Genomic DNA, 19,968 nt, shown 5'->3' on the forward strand with positions numbered 1-19,968 from the left:
AATAAGGCTGTTACAGATCACCGTTCTATAAGTTATTTAATGTGAATATACTCAATTTGTAATCATAATTAATATGTGTATTACCCATAAATATATTAAGAAATAATAATTTCCTAACAATTTTGCACTTGGGCTATACATATATATTTTTCTGAGATAATCACATGTTATAAATTTTATGCGCACATCTGAATGTTATTTTCCTGATTACTTTAATAATCTGGTATGTCTCATATATTAGTTATGAAATTACCGCAGCTTTTATCACATTAGTGTCGCAAGAAAACTACGATGATCGCCATACTAAAATACTCAACTACATAGATCAAATTTGGATGAAAAAATTCAGAAATTACTTACAAAAGTGATCTCATGCATGGCTATTTTTAACTAGTCCAACTTGAATAAAAATTCTATTTTATTCGGTGACAGACTCAGACGAAACTGCAATGGCAACGCCCGGTCTCACAGCGATGGCGACTAAGTGATGAGTCTGTGAAAGAAGAAGAGAATAACCTAATAGACTCACAATGAGAGAGAGAGAGAGAGAGAGAGAGAGAGAGAGAGAGAGGAATTTACCTAGAGAAAAGAGACTGGTAGGAGAAAGGTGGCGACGGGCTCAACAGCGACAGTAACAAGATAAGCAGTGATGACGACATAAGCTGTGAAGGAAGATGGGAGTTGTGAAGGAGTAAGCGGCGATGGACTCAGCAACAACGATGACGGGAGCTATGAGATTTTTTGCGAAAAAATCGAGAAGAGGAAGACTTTAGGTGAGGATGATTGGGTTTCTCTTGCATGGCTATAGAGTATGGACTAAAGTTGGGAATCACTGAATCTGTGATGTAAGGCAAATCTTAATTCCTAAAAAGTGTTTATATATATATATTCGGGGCGGATACACCCTAAACCCAACCATGTCCTGTCCTGAACAAAATCTGCCCCGACTCGGGTCAAGTTATTACCCTCTCCAACCGAGTATGGACGGGTCAGCTACTCACATATTCGGGTACTCCTACCAAATCTAACCACAAATTGTTACTCCATTTATTAAGGGTTAATCGCTAGCCAATGGATTATTACACACACAAGACGAGATTCTAACTCCTAATAGTTGTTTAAGCGGACAAATGAGATAATCACTCAACAAACTCAAATTGATCAAGATAAATACTAATTATTTTTAATATTTTAATATTAAAAATTCTGAAAGTTTGATTTTAATTATAACTTTGTAAAATATTTATAATATGATTAACAGGAATGCAAGATTTTTTGGCCATCATCTTATATTGATTAAAATTATTTAACATAATAATATTATAAGAGTATAAGACTAATAGAATTTATTATTCTTAATTAATAGTTAGTTAACAATATTTATAAGTATCGACTAAAAATATAGTATTAATTTACTAGACTAAAAATACTGACAAATATAAATTAAAATTATTGGGTCCAAAATTAAAATATTTAACATAATGCATTTAATATAATTAAAAACTTAAAAATAATGAAAATGTTTAAAATAAATTTAAACAAACCAAATTAGTTTCTATTACATTTTCATTGAAATTCTTATTTGAATTTAACTTTTAAAATAATAAATTTCATATACAAACTAAAAAAAATAATTCTTACTAATATTTGCACTTTAAATCATAAATTCTTAAGTAACATTATTAGTTTGAGTTTTAACATTTTAAAAATAATTCTTATTAATATTTGCACTTTATATAATTCGAGCCATCTCATTACAAATTAAAGTATAACGACTCATTCAAGAGTTTTCAGGAAGAACTTTGTTTTCTTTAATTAGCTGTATATGTACTGATGTACAAAATACAACGAAAGAGTCAAATACGAAAAAGGTCGTCGCTGGACTAGAACATGGAAAGAGAGTTGATTCTGAGGTTCATTAGGGAATTGATCTCAACGTCCATGTCTAATGTTATGGTAATTATACGAACGGATAATTATGAAAACCCATAGCTAACTGTATTTGCTTAAAGCAGCAATTAATTTTTCCTTAAACGTGTAGTTTGGTTAGTGAATAAAAATAAAGTAGACACATCAGAGAGTACTATCAATATATATTTTTTTATGTTGACTTTGGGGCACATGGAGTGAAAATCAACTAAGAAATGCGGTTGATGGCAACAACCATAGTACACGTCAGTAGTCTTTTTTTCTTCTCTGTAAGATTTTTTATAAAAGGAAAATAATACAACACTCTCGTTTCTATTGGTCAAAGAAAAAATAATCTTAGTGAGGCATCAAAGCGACAACGCGGAAGGGAGTATGAAAATTCTGTGGACGACTCCACCATTCATACATTATAATTTCCAACTTTGACATTCTAATTTTAAGTAATCATGCCTCACATGAACTAATAAGTCTCATTAGTCATTACGTTATGTAAGTAGTAATAAATAATAGTTTATTACCTAAATTCAATTCTAAGACACTATTAGTATAACAGAGCTTTTGACGGTCAATCTTTTACCTCCCACTTTCTTAAAAGTGAAGACTTTTATATCGAAAGAGATACACAAATTCTTTTAAGAGCAATGTTAGGGACAGCAATGTGATTGGTAGTTATTAATTAGTCATTAATAATAATTTGATGATATAAAATTAGTGTGAAATTTCATTCAATGGTTCATAGCCATTTTTTTCTGTTAGTTACATGCTAATCAAAATGCAATAAAATTACTGACCCCTAAACTTTTCCTTCTTTTAAAGTATATCAGGATTTATCTTGTAAGCAAATTTAATTATAATACGATTTTAAAAATAAATATAATATTTGTTTGTAAAAATAATCGATATATAAATTAAATGATTATTATTTAATAACTGAATAATAAAATTAATCATTTGAATGGCAAGAAGAAGGTTAATTATTTGAATATTAATAAGAGTTAAAAATAAATTACTACTAATTAAATTTGAAGATATGCATTTTCCAATTAAAATTCGTCAGCCATATATATGTTTTTTGTGGTGACCCTAGCAACCATATACATGTTTCATCATGAAGGCATATCACAGAGTAACTTAATACTTATCGAGTTAAGTGGACTGGGTCAGCATTCTAGTGATCACTGTTCACTGACCAAGTCTTAAGCTGAAAAACTCGTTTTCCAAGTCAAAGTTGGACTTTCAAACATCCAATTATGGTTTCCCTTTAAATACAAAGGCATTCAATCCTTTCATTCAGCAAACCGAATTTGCTTCTTAAGCCTCACTCCCGCCTTCTTCTCTCTGCACCAACATCGAACTTCAAACTCAGCAAATCCACTTGAGCTTCAAAGCCCATGATCATAGATTACTGTACTTCACTATTCCAAACGTATTGCACTTTTCTTCAGCTTCCAACCCTGCTGCAGAACAAGAAACTATACTGGTTGACAAGACTGCATTTCCATTTTCCAGAGTAGAAGTGATGAACTAGTGCATCAAATTATCAACGCACCATCAAACTTGATCTTGTTAAGGTGATAAACACTACAACAATGGAAAATGACGGGCGCTGGGAGCAGAACATACTCATCAACGAGCTAGTTCAGGGGATGGAGGTAGCAAGAAGGTTGAAGGAAGACATGAATGCGACATATTCAGCTGACACAAAAGATTTGTTGCTGCAGAGGATATTATCGTCGTATGAAAAAGCTCTGCTAATTCTAAGATGGAATGCATCAACTTCCAAGTCTCAGAACATGAGTCAAGCAACAGCAACAGCAACCTTGTTTTCAGAGTCACCAATATCTATCAGCGCAAGTCCTCTGAGGGAGGACAATCATAATCAAGAGTTTAAACACGATTCAAAGAAAAGGTAAATTTCGCAAGAGCAGTTTTCTGCCACGAAAACATCAGCTATGTGCTATGTCTAATAAATTATACTAACACTGCTATAAATTTTTTGAAACTCTGTTGCAGAAAGACAATGGCCAAATGGGTAGATCAAGTGAGAGTGAGCTTTGAGAGTGGCCTTGAAGGACCACATGAAGATGGTTACAACTGGAGAAAATATGGACAGAAAGATATCCTTGGTGCCAAATATCCCAGGTGTGAGGAATTTCCCTTATCCTGCTTGAGACAAGTTTCACAAGAATTCTTATGTATAAACAATGGATTTACCTGTATCTATTTTGACATTTGCAGAAGTTATTATAGGTGCACCTTCCGGAACACTCAGGGGTGCTGGGCCACGAAGCAAGTACAGAGATCAGACGAAGATCCTACCATATTTGACATAACTTACAAAGGAAGGCATACCTGTTCTCAGGGAAACAAGGCTGTTCCGCAACCGAAATCGCCAGACAAACATGAGCAACTGCAATGTCATAGTAACGAAATTCAGCATAGACAAACATCAGAAGAAAGCCTGACAACTTTCGGGACCATTATGACAGTTAAAAGAGATATGGTGGCAAATGGAGAGATGGAATATCCTTTCACTTTCCCTTCAACTTCATTTGGAAGCATGGCACAAGAAAGCTACAGCTTGATTCCTTCAGCCCTGGAGAACGAATCCTTCTTGAGCAGTCATTTCCAAACTCACTTATTATATCCAAACATGCAAGAATTTAAATACCTGCCATCTACGTCTTTCCAGATGAATGAGCTTGATGGGATCTATAATAGGCCACTTTCAGAATCAGATATTACTGAGATCATTTCCACCAACACATCCACCACCAATTCTCCAGTTCCGGAGTTCAATTTCTCACTTGATCCAGTGGAAATTGATCCAAATTTCCCTCCCAATACCCTGGATTTTTCTCCTAGAGCCCTTAACAACAAGAACATCTAGGAGCACTTGAGGCAATTGTAGACTTGTAAAACAATGAGCCAGAAATGGTTAGAACTTAGAACTGTCTTTGTAGTTAATGTTAGAAACTCAGAGTTGGCACTCTTGAGCAGAATTTTCCTTCAAATAAATAAATGCTTCAAATTTGCACGTTACAACATATAATACTAAATCTATACAGAAGGGCATGGAGACTGAATGATTAAATAGGGCAAATTAAGTTACATGATTACATCATCTCAATTTATCTATTTTTTAAATATAAAAATATGGAAAGTCGAAGAGAGCTTGGGAAAGTTGAAGATTTATATCAATATATGCAGAATGGTACAAATCGGCATATTTCTTTAATGCCAAGAGGGTTGAAGCATATCAAAGGTCCTCGAAGCGACTTTTGTTATCTTTGAAATCTGGCGTGTTTTGTTGAGAATTGGATTTGGATGCGCTCCTGAGAGCCTGTCGGAGTCCCAAGACAATGAACAAGTTAGTTAGAGTGAGAAGCGACTCAGCCCCGCCATGCAACCAATCCACGTTGGAGAGTGAAGTCCCATACTGCACCTTTGCTGTCAGAAAAATCATCAGAGAGCTTAATATATGTATGTATGTATGTTTAGGAAGTGAAATGAAACTTACCGTAAATCCCAGCTGGTACTGCAGAATGGAATGGAGGTGGTTAAATAATTGAAATCGGAAGCATAAAAGAAGAGATGTGAAAGGAAGGGAAACTAACTAGTGGCTCCGACGAAGGCGAGCAAGAAGTAGAAGCCGAAGAGGGTGAGGTTAGGGGAAGTCTTGGACTTGGTAATGAAGTAGAGAAAGGCTATATATGGGAAGAGGGAGAATGCGAACAGCTGGGAAGCAATGCTCTGTGAGTCAATGGAGGGCGCCCATGGATCTACAGGGAACGGCAACCCCCTCACCATCCCTCTTCCTCTCTTCGTCCTGCAAACCCAGTAGCTGTAGCTGTAGCTGTAACTGTAACTGTTGAGTTTTCGTTCACAGGAGGGAGAAGCCAAGTGAGATTGAAAACTTGAGGACGGACGGAACATAAACTTTGGGGATCCACCAACAAGTGATGAAGAAGGCAACCCGATGGTAGAACCGCCACCTGCTGCCATCTTCATGTCGTACATCTTCCTCCTCACTCCTCTGTCCACTCGCTTCGTCTCATCTCTTCACGCCACATTTTCCGAAACGGGCTTCATCAGTCCAACTCCAATTCTACAACGGGCCTAATGGGCTTTCCTTCGTTTAACTGTTTAAGTATGTGGGCCTACTTTTTAGATGACTCCAACAGTTCAACCACAACAATAATAAAAGATTAATCCAAATAGGTCCCAAGAAATTTAACTAAGATTTCGACCACGAGGTTTTCAGATATCTGTCAGATACATCTCCAAAACCGTTTGATCCAGTTAAAATAGTGACGTATCAGGTTAACTGTAACATATCACCTTTAGGACATTTTGGTCCCCATTCACGCTGGACAAAACGACGTCGTATTGGAATCAGGGGCAAACGACGTCGTTTCGGGGAGGACAAATTCGTCTCCACTTAGACAGAGAATGCAAACGGCGCCGTTTTCATGTGGAGACCTATTTACCTTATAATAGTATCTTAGGGGACCTATTTGACCTATAATTTGTGATGTTAAAAGAAGTTATATTTACTTCAACGCAAACCTTAAAAACACATTGACATTGGTCATTTATCAAAATTGTAACATAAATCTGAGAACCCAAACATGTTAACCACACAAATATTTGGCTTTAATAGCAACACAAACCAAATCAAGTCAAAAGAAGGTTTATTTTCTTCAACATAAACTAAACGAAACTATTCTAAACAACATAACGTCTTCTTCCTCCAATATGAAAAAGGTGGTAACATAACTAAGACAACAATTTTCACACTAATTCTTAGAAGCATCATTTTTTAAAAGACTGGTTCAACCCTCATGTTGGAATGAATTTGAACAACTTAGATACTGTGCCACTGGTTACAGCTGATATTGTCTCAACACTAACACTCCCCAAATTCTTTGCCTTAATTATTGTCTCCTTTGGATGTCTAAAAGAAAGCTGAGTTTGGAATAAACAGTATTGCTGAAACATGGTGATAACAATATTGTTTATTCCAAGCTCATCTTTCTTTTAGACGTCCAAAAGAGACAGTAATTATGACCGAGAATTCGGAGAGTGTTAGTGCTGAGACAATATCAATTGCAACTAGTGACATAGTATTTAAGTTGTTCAAATTCATTCCAACACGAGGGTTGAACCATTCTTTCAAGAAATGATGCTTCTAAGAATTAGTGTGAAAGTTGTTGTCTTAGTTATGTTACCACCTTTTATTATGTTAGAGGAAGAAGACGTTATGTTGTTTAGAATGGTTTCGTTTAGTTTATGTTGAAGAAAATAAACCTTCTTTTGACTTGATTTGGTTTGTATTGCTATTGAAGCCAAATATTTGTGTGGTTAACATGTTTGGGTTCTCAGGTTTATGTTACTATTTTGATAAATGAACGGACCAATGTCAATGTGTTTTTAAGGTTTGCGTTGAAGTAAATATAGCTTCTTTTAACATCACGAATTATAGGTCAAATAGGTCCCCTAAGATACTATTATAAAGCAAATAGTTCCCCACCATGAAAACGACACCGTTTGCATTCTCTGTCTAAGTGGGAACGAATTTGTCCTTCCCGAAACGATGTCGTTTTGTCCAGCGTGGATGGGGACCAAAATGTCCTAAAGGTGACATGTCACAGTTAACCTGACACGTCACCACTTTAACCGGATCAAACGGTTTTGAGGACGTATCTGGGGGATATCTGAGAATTTCAGGATCAAAATTTTAGTTAAATTTTGTGGGGGACAAAACTGTCGGATGGTAAATTTCTTGGGGACCTATTTGGGGTATTACTCATAATAAAATTAAATGGCAAAACCAGCACAAGTTGGCAGTTGGCACAGACTGACCAGGATCTGTGTACCTTAACCATTTTTTCTCGGTTTAATAAAGGATAGAAATGGAGCTTACTTGTTTAAGAAAGTTGTCCACTTTGTGCCTTTGCAATATTCGAAAAATTTGTCGTTAGCCTTCCACCTTAGTGCAAATAAAAAAAATAAAAAGTTAAAAGGCAAATTTTAAAAGTGTGAAAGAAATAATTTTATTGATTTTTTATATAGAAATATAATTAAAAAGAGAAGGTTCAATTATGTGGATATATCCTATATTCGATATCCGACACTAAAAAATGCGGATTTTATATCCGATCCAATTCGATGGAAATTGTGTGGATCGAATCGAATTTTCAGCCATATCCGACTCGATCCGATCCGCGTACACCCCTATCTGCGACTCTGCTAACACTTTTTTTTTAATTAAAGAATATTGTTAAATAAAAAGTATTATAATTTTAGGCATATCTTTTAAGATATCGTAGTACTATAGTTACTATAATATAAGCATTCTAACATGCACCAAATTAAAAAGTAATTTTTCTAGTAAGGAAATTATTTTAAAGAATAACAAAGTTGAGTAAAAAATGAGAAACTGATAGTTGTAATTAAATTTTTTAAAAAATATGTATTATATAATTTTCGTTTATTATTAAAAAATAATCTTCACCATAATATGACTCTTACATTACATGACATTGAATTTTGTTGAACACACTGAACTTTAGATAATATCCATCATATATTGTTGTATTTTGTTAATCACAGCACTGTACACCTTTTGTAAATGTAATTGCAACATGGCATGCACTATTTGCTTCTTTTTCTTGATATATTATTCTTTCAAGTTAATAGATGGGTTTTATTGAGAATTGAGAAATGTCGAATGATTGAGGGAGAAACCTTTCCGCGGATGCAACAGAGCCACTACAAGAAAATTAAGATTTTGCTAGGCTTTTAAAGAGTAGTGAAAAGTAAAAAAAAGGCATAGCAATAATTTTTTGTCATTTTTTAAGCTATCGACACGTTTTTGAAAAGATCATTTTTGCAAGCATGTCAGTTCTATTGTCACATTTTTTGTCACCACGCTTTTATCTATTATCACGCTTTTAAATTTGGCCATATGTAAGAGATATGACTATGCTTTTAAAGCGTGACAATAACAAGAGATATCGCTACGCTTTTAAAGTATGCCAATAGTGAGAGATATAGCTACGTTTTTAAAGCGTGGCTATTGATGACTGCGGTATAATATGGCTATGCTTTTAAGTGTGGCTATAAGTTTGTTCAGGTTCTATTATTCATTTTTTAATCTTCGTAATAAAATCTTACAAAATTTATAGATAATTGTAAAATTTAGATAGTCACCAGTAATTTTAAATCAATTAATTCAACCTTCATAAACTTGTCATCAAATATAGTATATTTGATCACGTGACATACTCTAACAAAATGCCAAAAATCAAAGTCATAACAACTACCTATGAATTCCTAATATATGAATTATAATTTCAACAACTATTACATTATCTACTTCATTTACATACTTCATTACAAAATATGAAACTTCATGATTACTTCATTACAACTCTCACATTATCTACTTCCTAATACGGAGTCATAATGCCTAAGTTCCATTAAGGAGTCTGCAGCCCCTGTGACCAACTCAACATGTTCAATTGCATTCTCTGATTTTAGGTCACTGAAGCAAGCCTGTTAATCATGTAAAATGCTTATTATAGTATACAAATAATGCAGAAACAAAGGGAAGCATTATATCTTTTCATAGATTACCTAAACTCCACATAATGATAATATAACAGAGGATTTAGATATCTAATGTGAAATTGTAAATAAAAAAACAAAAACATGACAATAATCCCCATAATATAGAAAATTCAGCAAAAAATTACACGCATTTCTCTTCTGTAAAAATTCAAATAAGTATATAATACATGGAGATATCATAAAGGAATCTCAACACCCAGTAATAGAAATCATGATAACTTACCATCTAGGACCTATGATATTCTAAGGTTCAAGCGTGTAAAATTACATACTCACCTAAGCCCTCTCCATGTTTCCATGATGAGCATGGCAGATTCCAGACTTAATTTTCAGGTTCAAAGGCATTTTTTTCCCTGAATTTACTATTCAAACATGCTCAATATGCTGAAGAGCTCTGTCATGTGCCTTAGTTTCCATGTTTATAGTAGCCAAGAGATCAACAAAGCTTGCATGTGCTTTGTCTGGTTGACTCCTTAGAAAATCTTCAAGAATTTGGATTGAAATGGCAACTTGACCACATTTTTTATAGCACTAAAAGAAAGTAGTAAAAGATAAATTTAACAATGAAAGTCAACTTCTAAATAAATAATTGGGTCAAAATCAGAAGTGATCAAATAATGAAAACGTAAAGATCATAATCTCAGCTTTGGAAGAAATTCTAACCACTTTCATGATTAGTAGATGAAATTCTAACCACTTTCATGATTCAAGTGGGAATGAAAATTCATGTAGCTAAATAGTTCTAGAAGCATAACTAATTAAGAATGAAGATGCAACAAAATAATAAACCATCTCTCCTGGACCGGTCATAAAGCATTTTCTAACGGGATGAATCTTTTGGAGTCAAATGAGCAGCAATCATATCAAAATCCATTGCCCTTTTGTAATTCTCAAGGTCATAATAGACAAGTCCAAGGGTGTGATACGAATCAGCCACATTTGGTATTAGCCTAATAACTTCATGTGCGACAACTATAGCCTACAAAAAGCCAACAAAAAAGCTAAAGAAAAAGGAATAGACGAAGAGAGCATGCAGGAGAGAGATCCAAACAAGAAAATGTTAACATCCAGCTTTTGTGACAAATTGCAACTTCCAACCTTTTCAGTTTTTCAACCGTAGACAACTTGTATATTGGTAAAGTAATGTAATTTTAAAGCCAAATCTGAAGTAATTAAGTATGAATGCTCCTTCTTGTATATTAATTTTTTAGCCCTATCTCAATTAGTTATCATAAAAGAGAAATACAGAAGCATCTACTGCCCTAAGTTGCATCAGGTTACTATATCCTCTAAGTTGTAGAATCTATCTGAAGGTGTATGGCAGAAAACCATCCTCATGAAAAATATGAATCAAGTTGGTAAAAAATTTATTTATCCTCTAATCAGTCATAAGATAATAAAAAAATTCTTATCATTGATTGGAATCTCAGTACCATGAAAACTTGTAAAAAGCATCAAGATTAACAATAAATACTAAAAAATAAACAAAATAAAGAGAAAGAAATTCTGGAAACAAAAAGATATGAGTCAATAAAGTAGTTTCGATCTAGGGCTGGCAATATATACCCTACCTGTGGATACCCAACCCGGACCAACCCGTTCGGATAGTTGCTTGGGGACAACCAACGGTTTAAGTTTGGTGTTGTGATGAGCGGATATTTTATACGCTTTTTGGCATCATTTTCATATAGTTTTTAGTATATGTTGTTTAGTTTTTATTAAGTTTTTATAGGTTTTAGTGTTAAATTCACATTTTTTTATTCTACTATGAGTTTTTGTATTTTTGTACAATTTCAGGTGATTTCTGGTTGAAATTGAGGAGCTGGAGCAAAAGTCTGATTCAGAGATAGAGAAAGCACAGCAGATGCAGTCCGGATCTGACCTCCTTACACTCGAAAGAGCTTTTTTGGAGCTACAGAAGTTCAAAAGGAGCGCTTTTAATGGCTATGGAAAGCTGACTTCCAGAGCTTTCCAGCGATATATAATAGTTTATATTTTGTTTCGGATTAGAAGGCCCAAAACTGGCATCCAACGCCAACTTCCTTCCCCCTTCTAGGCGTCCAACGCCCAAAAGCAGAGACCGGCATCCAAACACCCAAAGAGGACCCTCTAGCCAACGTTCAACGCCCAAGAAGTCCCCTAGCACGTAGATCTCATCAAAGCTCAGCTCAAACACTCACCAAGTGGGCCCTAGAAGGGTATTTTAGCACTAAATAGACTATTTTACCCTTACTAATCATCTGTTTAGTATTTAAAGTGTATTTTACATAATCTACAGAGATCACGCATATCATTCAGCCCTATTTTCGTTTTTTCATTGTATTTTACTTTCATTATGAGTTTCTAGCGAAGGAGCCCTGCTGAGCCCTATGAATTAATAAAAGTATTACTATTTCTTCTCCGATCCATGTTTGATTTATTTCTAAGATGTATATCCGCTCTTCAATGTGGTGAATAGGATGATCGAACAATCAACTCTGTTCACCACACTAAGATGAACGTGCTTGATAAACACCTGCGTCTACTTGGGTTCGTGTGAATACGTGACTGGAAAGCACGAGCCAACAGCTATGTTTATACATTTCTCAGACGATTAATCCACGACTTCGTTGGGGACTTCTCAAGACATCAGTTCAGCCGATTTCTGGGGAGATTAGGGTCTCCGTGGTATGGGCTAGAATCCAAAGAAGCAGCATTCTCTGATCCAGAAGATTCGACATTGTCTGTGGCACTTTGAGTAGGATCGCCAGGAGAATGACTTGCTAGCGCTTCACCCTTCGTCAGATTGGATGACCACGGCCAATGGCGTTCAATCTGAAGCAGAGGAGATCAATGACCACCGCCCATGGCATTGATCACATATAGCCTGCCAGGGAAGAAATCATTCACAAGCAGAGAAGACAGTAATACCAGAAGTAATTCAGAAAGGCAAAGCAACTCCAATCCTTCAACATATCCCTATTGCTGATTCCAAAAGTCCTAATACAATTTCATATCCAACAACCTTCTGATCTCCCTGACTAGACCTGCAAGATAACCAAAGCTTGCTTCAAACCACAATCCTCGTGGGATCGACCCTGACTCGCTCAGGTATTACTTGGACGACCCAATGCACTTGCTGGTACAACAGTACGAAAGTGTAGGGATTCGTGCTACCAAGTTTTTTGCGCCGTTGTCGGAAATTGTTGAGTTTGGACAAACTGACGGATTCTCTTGCTCCCTAGATCAGGTACTTTTTATTTTATTTGAGTCTTTTAATTTTATTTTCTTCTTCTTCAATTTTTGGAAAAAAAAAAGCTTTTCAAAAATATTTTTTCCTTTCTTTGTTCAAATTTTGTTTTCTTCCTTATTTTTTCCGAAAATTTTAAGACTTTTTTCAAGAAATATTTGTCTTTTCTTTGTTCAATTTTTGTTCTTGGTTTGAGTCTTTGTTGCTTGTGTCACTGGTAATTTTCTAAATTTTTTAGTCTTACATGTTCATGTTTTTCAATTACAAAAATTTTTAAGCTTCTTCAAAAACCTTTTTCATGCAGTTCATTTTCAAGCATCCTTAGCTTTCTGTTTGAGTCTTTTATTTTTGTTCTTGGTTAAATTTTCGTTCTCTTCAAGTTTTTCTTTCTAAAAATTTTCAAAAATATTTTCTTTTAATTCTTTAAGTTTGGCGTCTTCTTGTTATTTTTCCTTTAATTTTAGAAAATTGTGTTTTGATTTTCTAAAAATTTTAAGTTTGGTGTTCTTTATGTGTTCTTGTGTTCTTTGTGTTCTTGTTAGTCTTCAAAGCGTTCTTGAGTCTCTTTTGTGTTTTGATCTTAAAATTTCTAAGTTTGGTGTCCCTTTGTGTTTCCCTCCAAAATTTTCGAAAATTAGGGGTGCTAGATCTAAAAATTTTAAGTCTTATGTCTTTTACTTGTTTTTTTCTCTCCTTATTAATTCAAAAATAAAAAAAATAAAATATCTTTTCTTATTTTTAATTATTTTTTTGAAAATTGTATACAAAAATTCAGATTTTAGTTTTAAATTTTTTTTATCTTATCTTGCCTTAATTTTAAAATTCAAAAATCAAATCTTTTTCAAAATCTTATCTTATCTTATTTCAAATTTAAATTTTCAACTTTAAAAAATTAAAATTTCAAGTTTCAAAATCTAAAATTTAAATTTTCAAATTTCAATTTTCAAAATTAAATCTTTTCAAAATTTAAAAACTTGGAAACAGTTAGCGAACATGTTTTTAAATTAATACCTTCCCCCAAGAAAGATGACCCAGCTGAGGCTGGACATCTAAGGCTTCAAACAAGGAGATAGTGAATCTCTTTATGATGCCTGAGAGAGGTATATGAGGATGCTAAGAAAATGTCCCACTGAAATATTTTCAGAATGGGTACAGTTAGACATCTTCTACTCTGGGCTTTCAGACATGGCTAGAATGTCTTTGGACTGCTCTGCTGGTGGTTCTATACACATGAGAAAGACCATTAAAGAAGCTCAAGAGCTTATTAAGACAGTTGTCATCAATCAACATCTGTACTTATCTGCTGAGACTTCTATAAAAGGAGAGGTTAAGGCAGTATCTACTGAGCCTAACCCTCCAGAACAGGAAGACCCATTGACTCAGCAACTACACACCCTTACCCAGCAAATATTGGAATTACAAGAGGCTTTGTGAGAAACTCATGCCTCTAATAGAAATGTAAAAGCCCAGTTGAGTCAAACAAGGCAGCAGTTATCTAAGCAGATAACAGATGAATGCCAGGCTATTCAACTGAGGAGTGGGAAAACCTTAAGCACCCAACCTCAGCATAATAAGAACAAAAAGCCCATAGAGGATAACTCTGGGCATTTAAATGCCCAGAGAGATATCCCTCTTGGTGTTGAACACCAGAAAAAAGGTAGAGACTGGGCATTTAAACGCCTAGAAAGGTATCACTAGTGGCATTGAACGCCAGGAAAAGGCAGAGACTAGGTGTTCAAATGCCCAGGAAGGCACCCCTCTTGGCATTGAACGCCAGGAAAGGGTAGAGATTGGGTGTTCAAACGCCCAAGAGGGCAGCAACATGGGCGTTGAATGCCCATGCAAGGGAGGTCAGCCACTTACTGATAACAACCCTCCTAAGCAAGGTAGTAACTCCCATTCTAGCATACATGGCATTCGGCCTCCATCAGCCAAGGTTGATGATTATAAGGCTAAGATGCCATTTCCTCAAAAACTCTGTCAAGAGAAAAGGGATAAACAGTTTGTCCACTTTGCAGAGTATCTCAGAACATTAGAGATCAAGATTCCTTTTGTAGATGCTCTTGAACAGATACCTTCTTATGCTAAGTTCATGAAGGACATTTTGAGTCATAAGAAGGATTGGAGAGAGACAGAGACAGTAGCTCTTACTAAGGAGTGCAATGTAGTCATTCAGAGGAACCTTTCTCAGAAACTGCAGAGACACCCTAACACTCTTCTCAAAGATATAAAAGTGAATCCTAGAGAAGAATGTCTGGCCTTCACAGAAACCCTGATGTTCTCTGGGAAGGAGACCTTAAATGAAGGTGAGACAGTAGTTTTCACCAAGGAGGCCGAACCTCAGGAGCATGCTACGGAGGGACTTAAGGCAATCAAGGACCAGAAGAATCCTGAGAATGCCATTGACCACGGGCTTATAGAGGAGAAGGAACCTCAAGTTGATTCTTCTCTGGGCATGCAAGAGGAGCCTGTGACTCCCACAGAGCACACCGTTGCAGAAGTGAAGGAGCCTCAAGAGCTACCTTTCATTGGCATGCAGAAAGAACTAGCAGATGAGCAGTTGGCTCATTTACCAGCAGCCCTTAAGGAGCTTCAAGTCAATATCTCTTTTACAGAGGTATTGGAAAAGAAGAAATTTTTGACAAAGCCCTGTATGATCTTGGCTTAAGTTTAAATCTGATACCTTCCACTAAGGCAGAGGTCGAATCTAGAGAGACTGGGAAGGCATTGAACACCAGTGAGAAAGCCCTCACTGGGTGTTCAACGCCCATCCTAGCAGTAGAGCTGGCATTGAACACCAGCCAGAGAGCACTGACTGGGTGTTCAACGCCCAAACAGACAGGAATTCTGGCACTGAACGCCAATGAGGAACCCCTCACTGGTCGTCCAACGCCCACACAGTCAGAAAAGCTGGCATTGAATGCCAGCAAGGATACCCCTGCTGGGCGTTCAACGCCCAAAAGGATAGAGGAACTGGCGTTTAACGTCAGTGAGGGTGCACAACAAGGGCGCTCAACGCCCAAAGAGCTAGCAGAGCTGGCGTTGAATGCCAGTCAATGCACACCTTCTGAGTGCTCAATACTCACTCAAGAAATTCCTATCCAAGAACTAAAGGAATCCAAGGCTCATATAGAAACCATAGAGGTTCTTTTGCATGCACTTCTGCAGTGCATGAGTTCTGATGAACACTCATTCTCGGATGAGGATGAAGACACTAGGGAAGAGCAAGTTGCTCGATACCTAGGAGCTCTTATGAAGCTGAATGCCAAACTGTTTGGTACAAAGCCTTTGGAGGAAGAATCTCCATTGCTTTCCAAAGAACTCAATGCTTTGGTTCAGTAGAAGCTACCTCAGAAGCTTCCAGATCTTGGACGCTTTCTGATTCCTTGCACCATAGGCACTATGACCTTTGAGAAAGCTCTATGTGACCTAGGGTTAAGTATAGTAATGGAGAAGTTGGGAATCTAAGAGGAAACAAGGATTACCTTGCATAAGGACTGGATGGTATTCAAGGTTCTTGACCCTCTATTACCCCCTAACAAGGGAGGCACTTGCATAAAGGTTTCAACATCCAAGCCTCCTCCCTTGGATGAAACCAATCCAATCCCTCCTAAGACCAAACATAAGTTTAGTGTGGGATATACACTATCCACAAAGGAGGAAGGCCCCAAAAGGAAGATACCTAGGGGCTGAAAAAACAAAACATCCCTACTGAGGCTTTTCACCATGGAAGATGGTGGTATTCACTTATCTCATCATCGTATTCACCATGGAAGAGGGAAGTGATAGAAAGGGACACCAGCACACTGTTGCAAGCCCAACCCTGCCTTAGACAGTGAATAAGATCCTGTCTCTTGAGCGTATTACGCTATTCCATGAGAACACAGGAAGGAAGCTCCCAATAAGGAATAGGGATTTATTCCTCTATGACTATCTTCCTCCTTGAAAGAAGTTGTCCGTCAAGCTAATGACATTAAAGAAGCGCTTGTTAGGAGGCAACCCAACCTTAATCAATTATTTATTTCCTTTTATTTTGTTTTGTTTTTCTTTTAGGGTCATGATCATATGCAGCATGACGTTAGGATTTTTGCTAGTAAAGAATTTGTAAAAATATAGTCGCGTTGTGAGTATAGATTCTAAACCAACACAAAATCCCTTTCGTACAAACGTTTTGGTTGTCACAAGTAACAAACCCAATAAATTTATAAACCGAAGTATTAAAATCTCAGGTCGTCTTCTCAAGGAATTGCAAGGAAGTATGTTCTTATTATTGGTTATGCAAAGGTATATTTTGGGGTTTTTAAAAGGGTTGAACAAGTAATTTAATTGACAAGAAAAATAAATAAATGACTATAAAATAAACTCTTGGCAAGATATGAGAAATTGGAAGTCCTATCCTAGTTATCCTTATCAGGTGTGATGAGAATTGGGTTTTAATCCCACTTAGTTAACCTTTACTAAAGCAAAGGAAAGTCAAGTGGACTAATTAGTTTGATCCTCAAGTCCTAGTCAATCCCTATGGGAAGACTAGCTTTAGAGCAATCTAGATCAATTAGAATCTGCCAATTTCAACCACTGCTGAGTTTGACAACTCAAGAGTTACTAATTAATTAACCAAAGCCAAAAGGGAATAAAATCTACTTGAATGAAAATAATTTGGATAGAGCCCAAACATCAGTAACATATAAGTCTGAAATACCTCAATTTATATTAAATAAAGATGTCAATTCTAACATGGACAATATTCATAAGCCAATTGGGCGACATAAATCAAACACAAATAAAAGTATCGGAGTAAATAAAAGTAGAAGAGAAACATAAATTATTGAACCTGATATGATGAAGTAATCCTAATGACTAAAGAAATCCTAATACTAAAACCTAAGAGAGAGGAGATAACCTCTCTCACCAAAAACTACATCTAAACTATGAAAAGTGCCTAATGAGTTCTCTCTCCAATTGTCTGCTTCATTCCTCCACTTTGCATCCTTTGGTCTGTATTCTCTGGGCTTGGATCTGGGCCAAAAAGAGACCAAAAATCGCTGAAAACGAGATCTGTAAATTCTGCAGATCGCGCACGTCACACGTCCGCGTGGGTCACGCGGTCGCGTCGTCTGGAGTGTTGCTCTTCCACGCGGTCGCGTCAGTCATGCGCCCGCGTCAGTTGTATTTCGCAAGTCACGCATTCGCCTCATCCATGCGCTCGCGTCGATTCCTTTTTGTGCGAATCACGCGTTCGCGTCGTCCATGCGGACGCGTCACTGCCAGTTTCTTCAAAAACTCCATTTTATGCTTTCCTTCCATTTTTGTATGTCTCCTTTTCATCCTTTAAATCATTCCTGCCTTAGAAGATCTGAAAATACTTAACACACAAATCACGGCATCGAATGGCAATACAAGGTAATTAAAATTAATATTTTTAAAGCCTAGGAAACATATTTTTCACATACATCACATAATAAGGAAGGGAAAGTAAAACCATGCAATTTCACATGCATAAGTGGGTGAAGGATTGAATAAATCACTTAAATTCAGCACAAAATATATCATAAAATATAGGTTTATCACAGCAGTCAGAACAGAGACAGAATTCACAGCAATAAAAATAGAACACTCTGGATGGAGTGTTAAAGTTGAACGCCACCAGGGTATCCCTACTGGGCGTTCAACGCCCCTAATGGGCAGCATTGCTAGCGTTGAATGCCAGCCAGGGAGCAGCCCCTGGGCGTTCAAACCCCAGTGCAAGAGAGCATGGAATCTGGAATTCTTAACTTCTCAAGACTGGTAGGTCCCACAGAAGCTCCACCTATCCCCCCTTCTTCCTCATTGTTCATATTTGCTCGAGGACGAGCAAAACTCTTAAGTTTGGTGTTTCAAAAGCTTTGCTTTTTGACTTCTATCACTCTTAAGAGGCACTAAATACTGGTAAAACCTTAAGGAAGAGGAAAGGAAAGGCATTTGCCCCCACAAGAAGAGGATGGAGCAAACTAGAAAGCATGCACATGAGCCTGTGCAACAACCTTAACAAAGACAGAGGAGTGACATTGAAGAGATCAAGCACTACATGGGATCCTCAAGGAGGAGCACTGGCCACCATCATTCAAGTGGATTCTTTTTTTTTTTTACTCCTTTCCTATTATTTTTTTGTTTTCTATCTATTTATTTATATGTTCTCTTGTTCTTATTGCATGATCATTTGCATTGATGTCTTAAAGATGTAAAATATTCCATATATCTCTCACCTTGCTTAAAAGAAAATTTTTTATTTGAAAAGAACTAAGAGATACATGAATTTCAAGTTTAAAATAAGAATAGTTTACTTATGTTGATGTGGTGTCATTGCTTTTGTTTTTTGAATGTATGATGTATATTTGAAGTTGAAATGTTAGAATGTTGGCTCTTGAAAGAATAAAGGAAAAAGAGAAAATATTATTGATAATCTAAAAAATCTAAAGATTGATTCTTGATGTAAGAAAAAGCATGTTGCAAAAGGAAAAAAAAATTACATTAGCATGTGAAAAAAAAAAAAAAGAAAAAACATGGCGAGAAAAAAAAGCAGAAAAATCCATTACTGCCAAAAAATGTAGGAAAAGGAGGGCAGATTGAAAAAGCCAGTAATCCTTTAAACCAAAAGGCAAGGGTAAAAGAACCCAAGACTTTGAGCATTAACGGATAGGAGGGCCCAAAGGAAATAAAATCCTGGCCTAAGCAGCTCAACCAAGCTGTCCCTAACCATGTGATTGTGGCATGAAGGTGTCAAGTGAAAAGTTTGAGACTGAGCGGTTAAAGTCGTGGTCCAAAGCAAAAGGAGTGTGCTTAAGAACTCTGGACACCTCTATTTGGGGACTCTAACAAAGCTGAGTCACAATCTGAAAAGGTTCACCCAGTTAAAGTGTCTGTGGCATTATTGTATCCGGTGGTAATACTGGAAAATAAAGTGCTTAGGGTCACGACCAAGACTCTGAAAGCTGTGTTCAAGAATAAAAAAGATCTTAACTAGGAAAGTCAATAATACCATCTGGATTCTAAGTTCCTAAAGATGCCAACCATTCTGAGTTTCGATGGACAGTGAGATGCCAAAACTATTCAGAAGCAAAAAGCTACTAAGTCTCCCTCATCTAATTATAACTGAGCTTCATTGGAAACTTAGAAATTTATTGTATCTTAATTTTCTT

General features: G+C 36.2%; 2 protein-coding genes across 3 annotated transcripts; one reads left to right on the forward strand and one right to left on the reverse strand.

The window, feature by feature from the left end:
* Nucleotides 1–3,229: 3,229 nt before the first annotated feature.
* On the forward strand, nt 3,230–4,999 carry LOC107480050 (probable WRKY transcription factor 41). The gene is made up of 3 exons (XM_016100171.3): nt 3,230–3,838; nt 3,943–4,071; nt 4,168–4,999. The coding sequence occupies exons 1-3, from the start codon at nt 3,519–3,521 to the stop codon at nt 4,817–4,819; spliced, it is 1,101 nt and encodes a 366-aa protein (XP_015955657.1). The 5' UTR covers nt 3,230–3,518; the 3' UTR covers nt 4,820–4,999.
* On the reverse strand, nt 4,989–6,004 carry LOC107480051 (uncharacterized). Of its 2 annotated transcripts, XM_016100172.3 has the most exons (3): nt 5,547–6,001; nt 5,450–5,467; nt 4,989–5,379 (listed from the first exon to the last, which is right to left on the reverse strand). In XM_016100172.3, the coding sequence occupies exons 1-3, from the start codon at nt 5,947–5,949 to the stop codon at nt 5,189–5,191; spliced, it is 612 nt and encodes a 203-aa protein (XP_015955658.1). In that variant the 5' UTR covers nt 5,950–6,001; the 3' UTR covers nt 4,989–5,188. The 2 variants fall into 2 exon arrangements, with proteins under 2 accessions (XP_015955658.1, XP_015955659.1); XM_016100173.3 differs by lacking the exon at nt 5,450–5,467 and having other exon boundaries at nt 5,136–5,379; nt 5,547–6,004.
* Nucleotides 6,005–19,968: the final 13,964 nt, after the last annotated feature.

This window comes from Arachis duranensis, chromosome 3, assembly GCF_000817695.3.
Source record: "Arachis duranensis cultivar V14167 chromosome 3, aradu.V14167.gnm2.J7QH, whole genome shotgun sequence".
Taxonomy (NCBI): Eukaryota; Viridiplantae; Streptophyta; class Magnoliopsida; order Fabales; family Fabaceae; genus Arachis; species Arachis duranensis.

Excerpts from the sequence above, each read along its gene's own strand:
- LOC107480050 (XM_016100171.3), top strand. The coding sequence starts at position 3,519 with ATGGAAAATGACGGGCGCTGGGAGCAGAACATACTCATCAACGAGCTA. Across the intron at positions 3,839-3,942 it reads AAACACGATTCAAAGAAAAG|AAAGACAATGGCCAAATGGG; the intron begins GTAAATTTCGCA and ends ACTCTGTTGCAG. Across the intron at positions 4,072-4,167 it reads CTTGGTGCCAAATATCCCAG|AAGTTATTATAGGTGCACCT; the intron begins GTGTGAGGAATT and ends TGACATTTGCAG.
- LOC107480051 (XM_016100172.3), bottom strand. The coding sequence starts at position 5,949 with ATGTACGACATGAAGATGGCAGCAGGTGGCGGTTCTACCATCGGGTTG.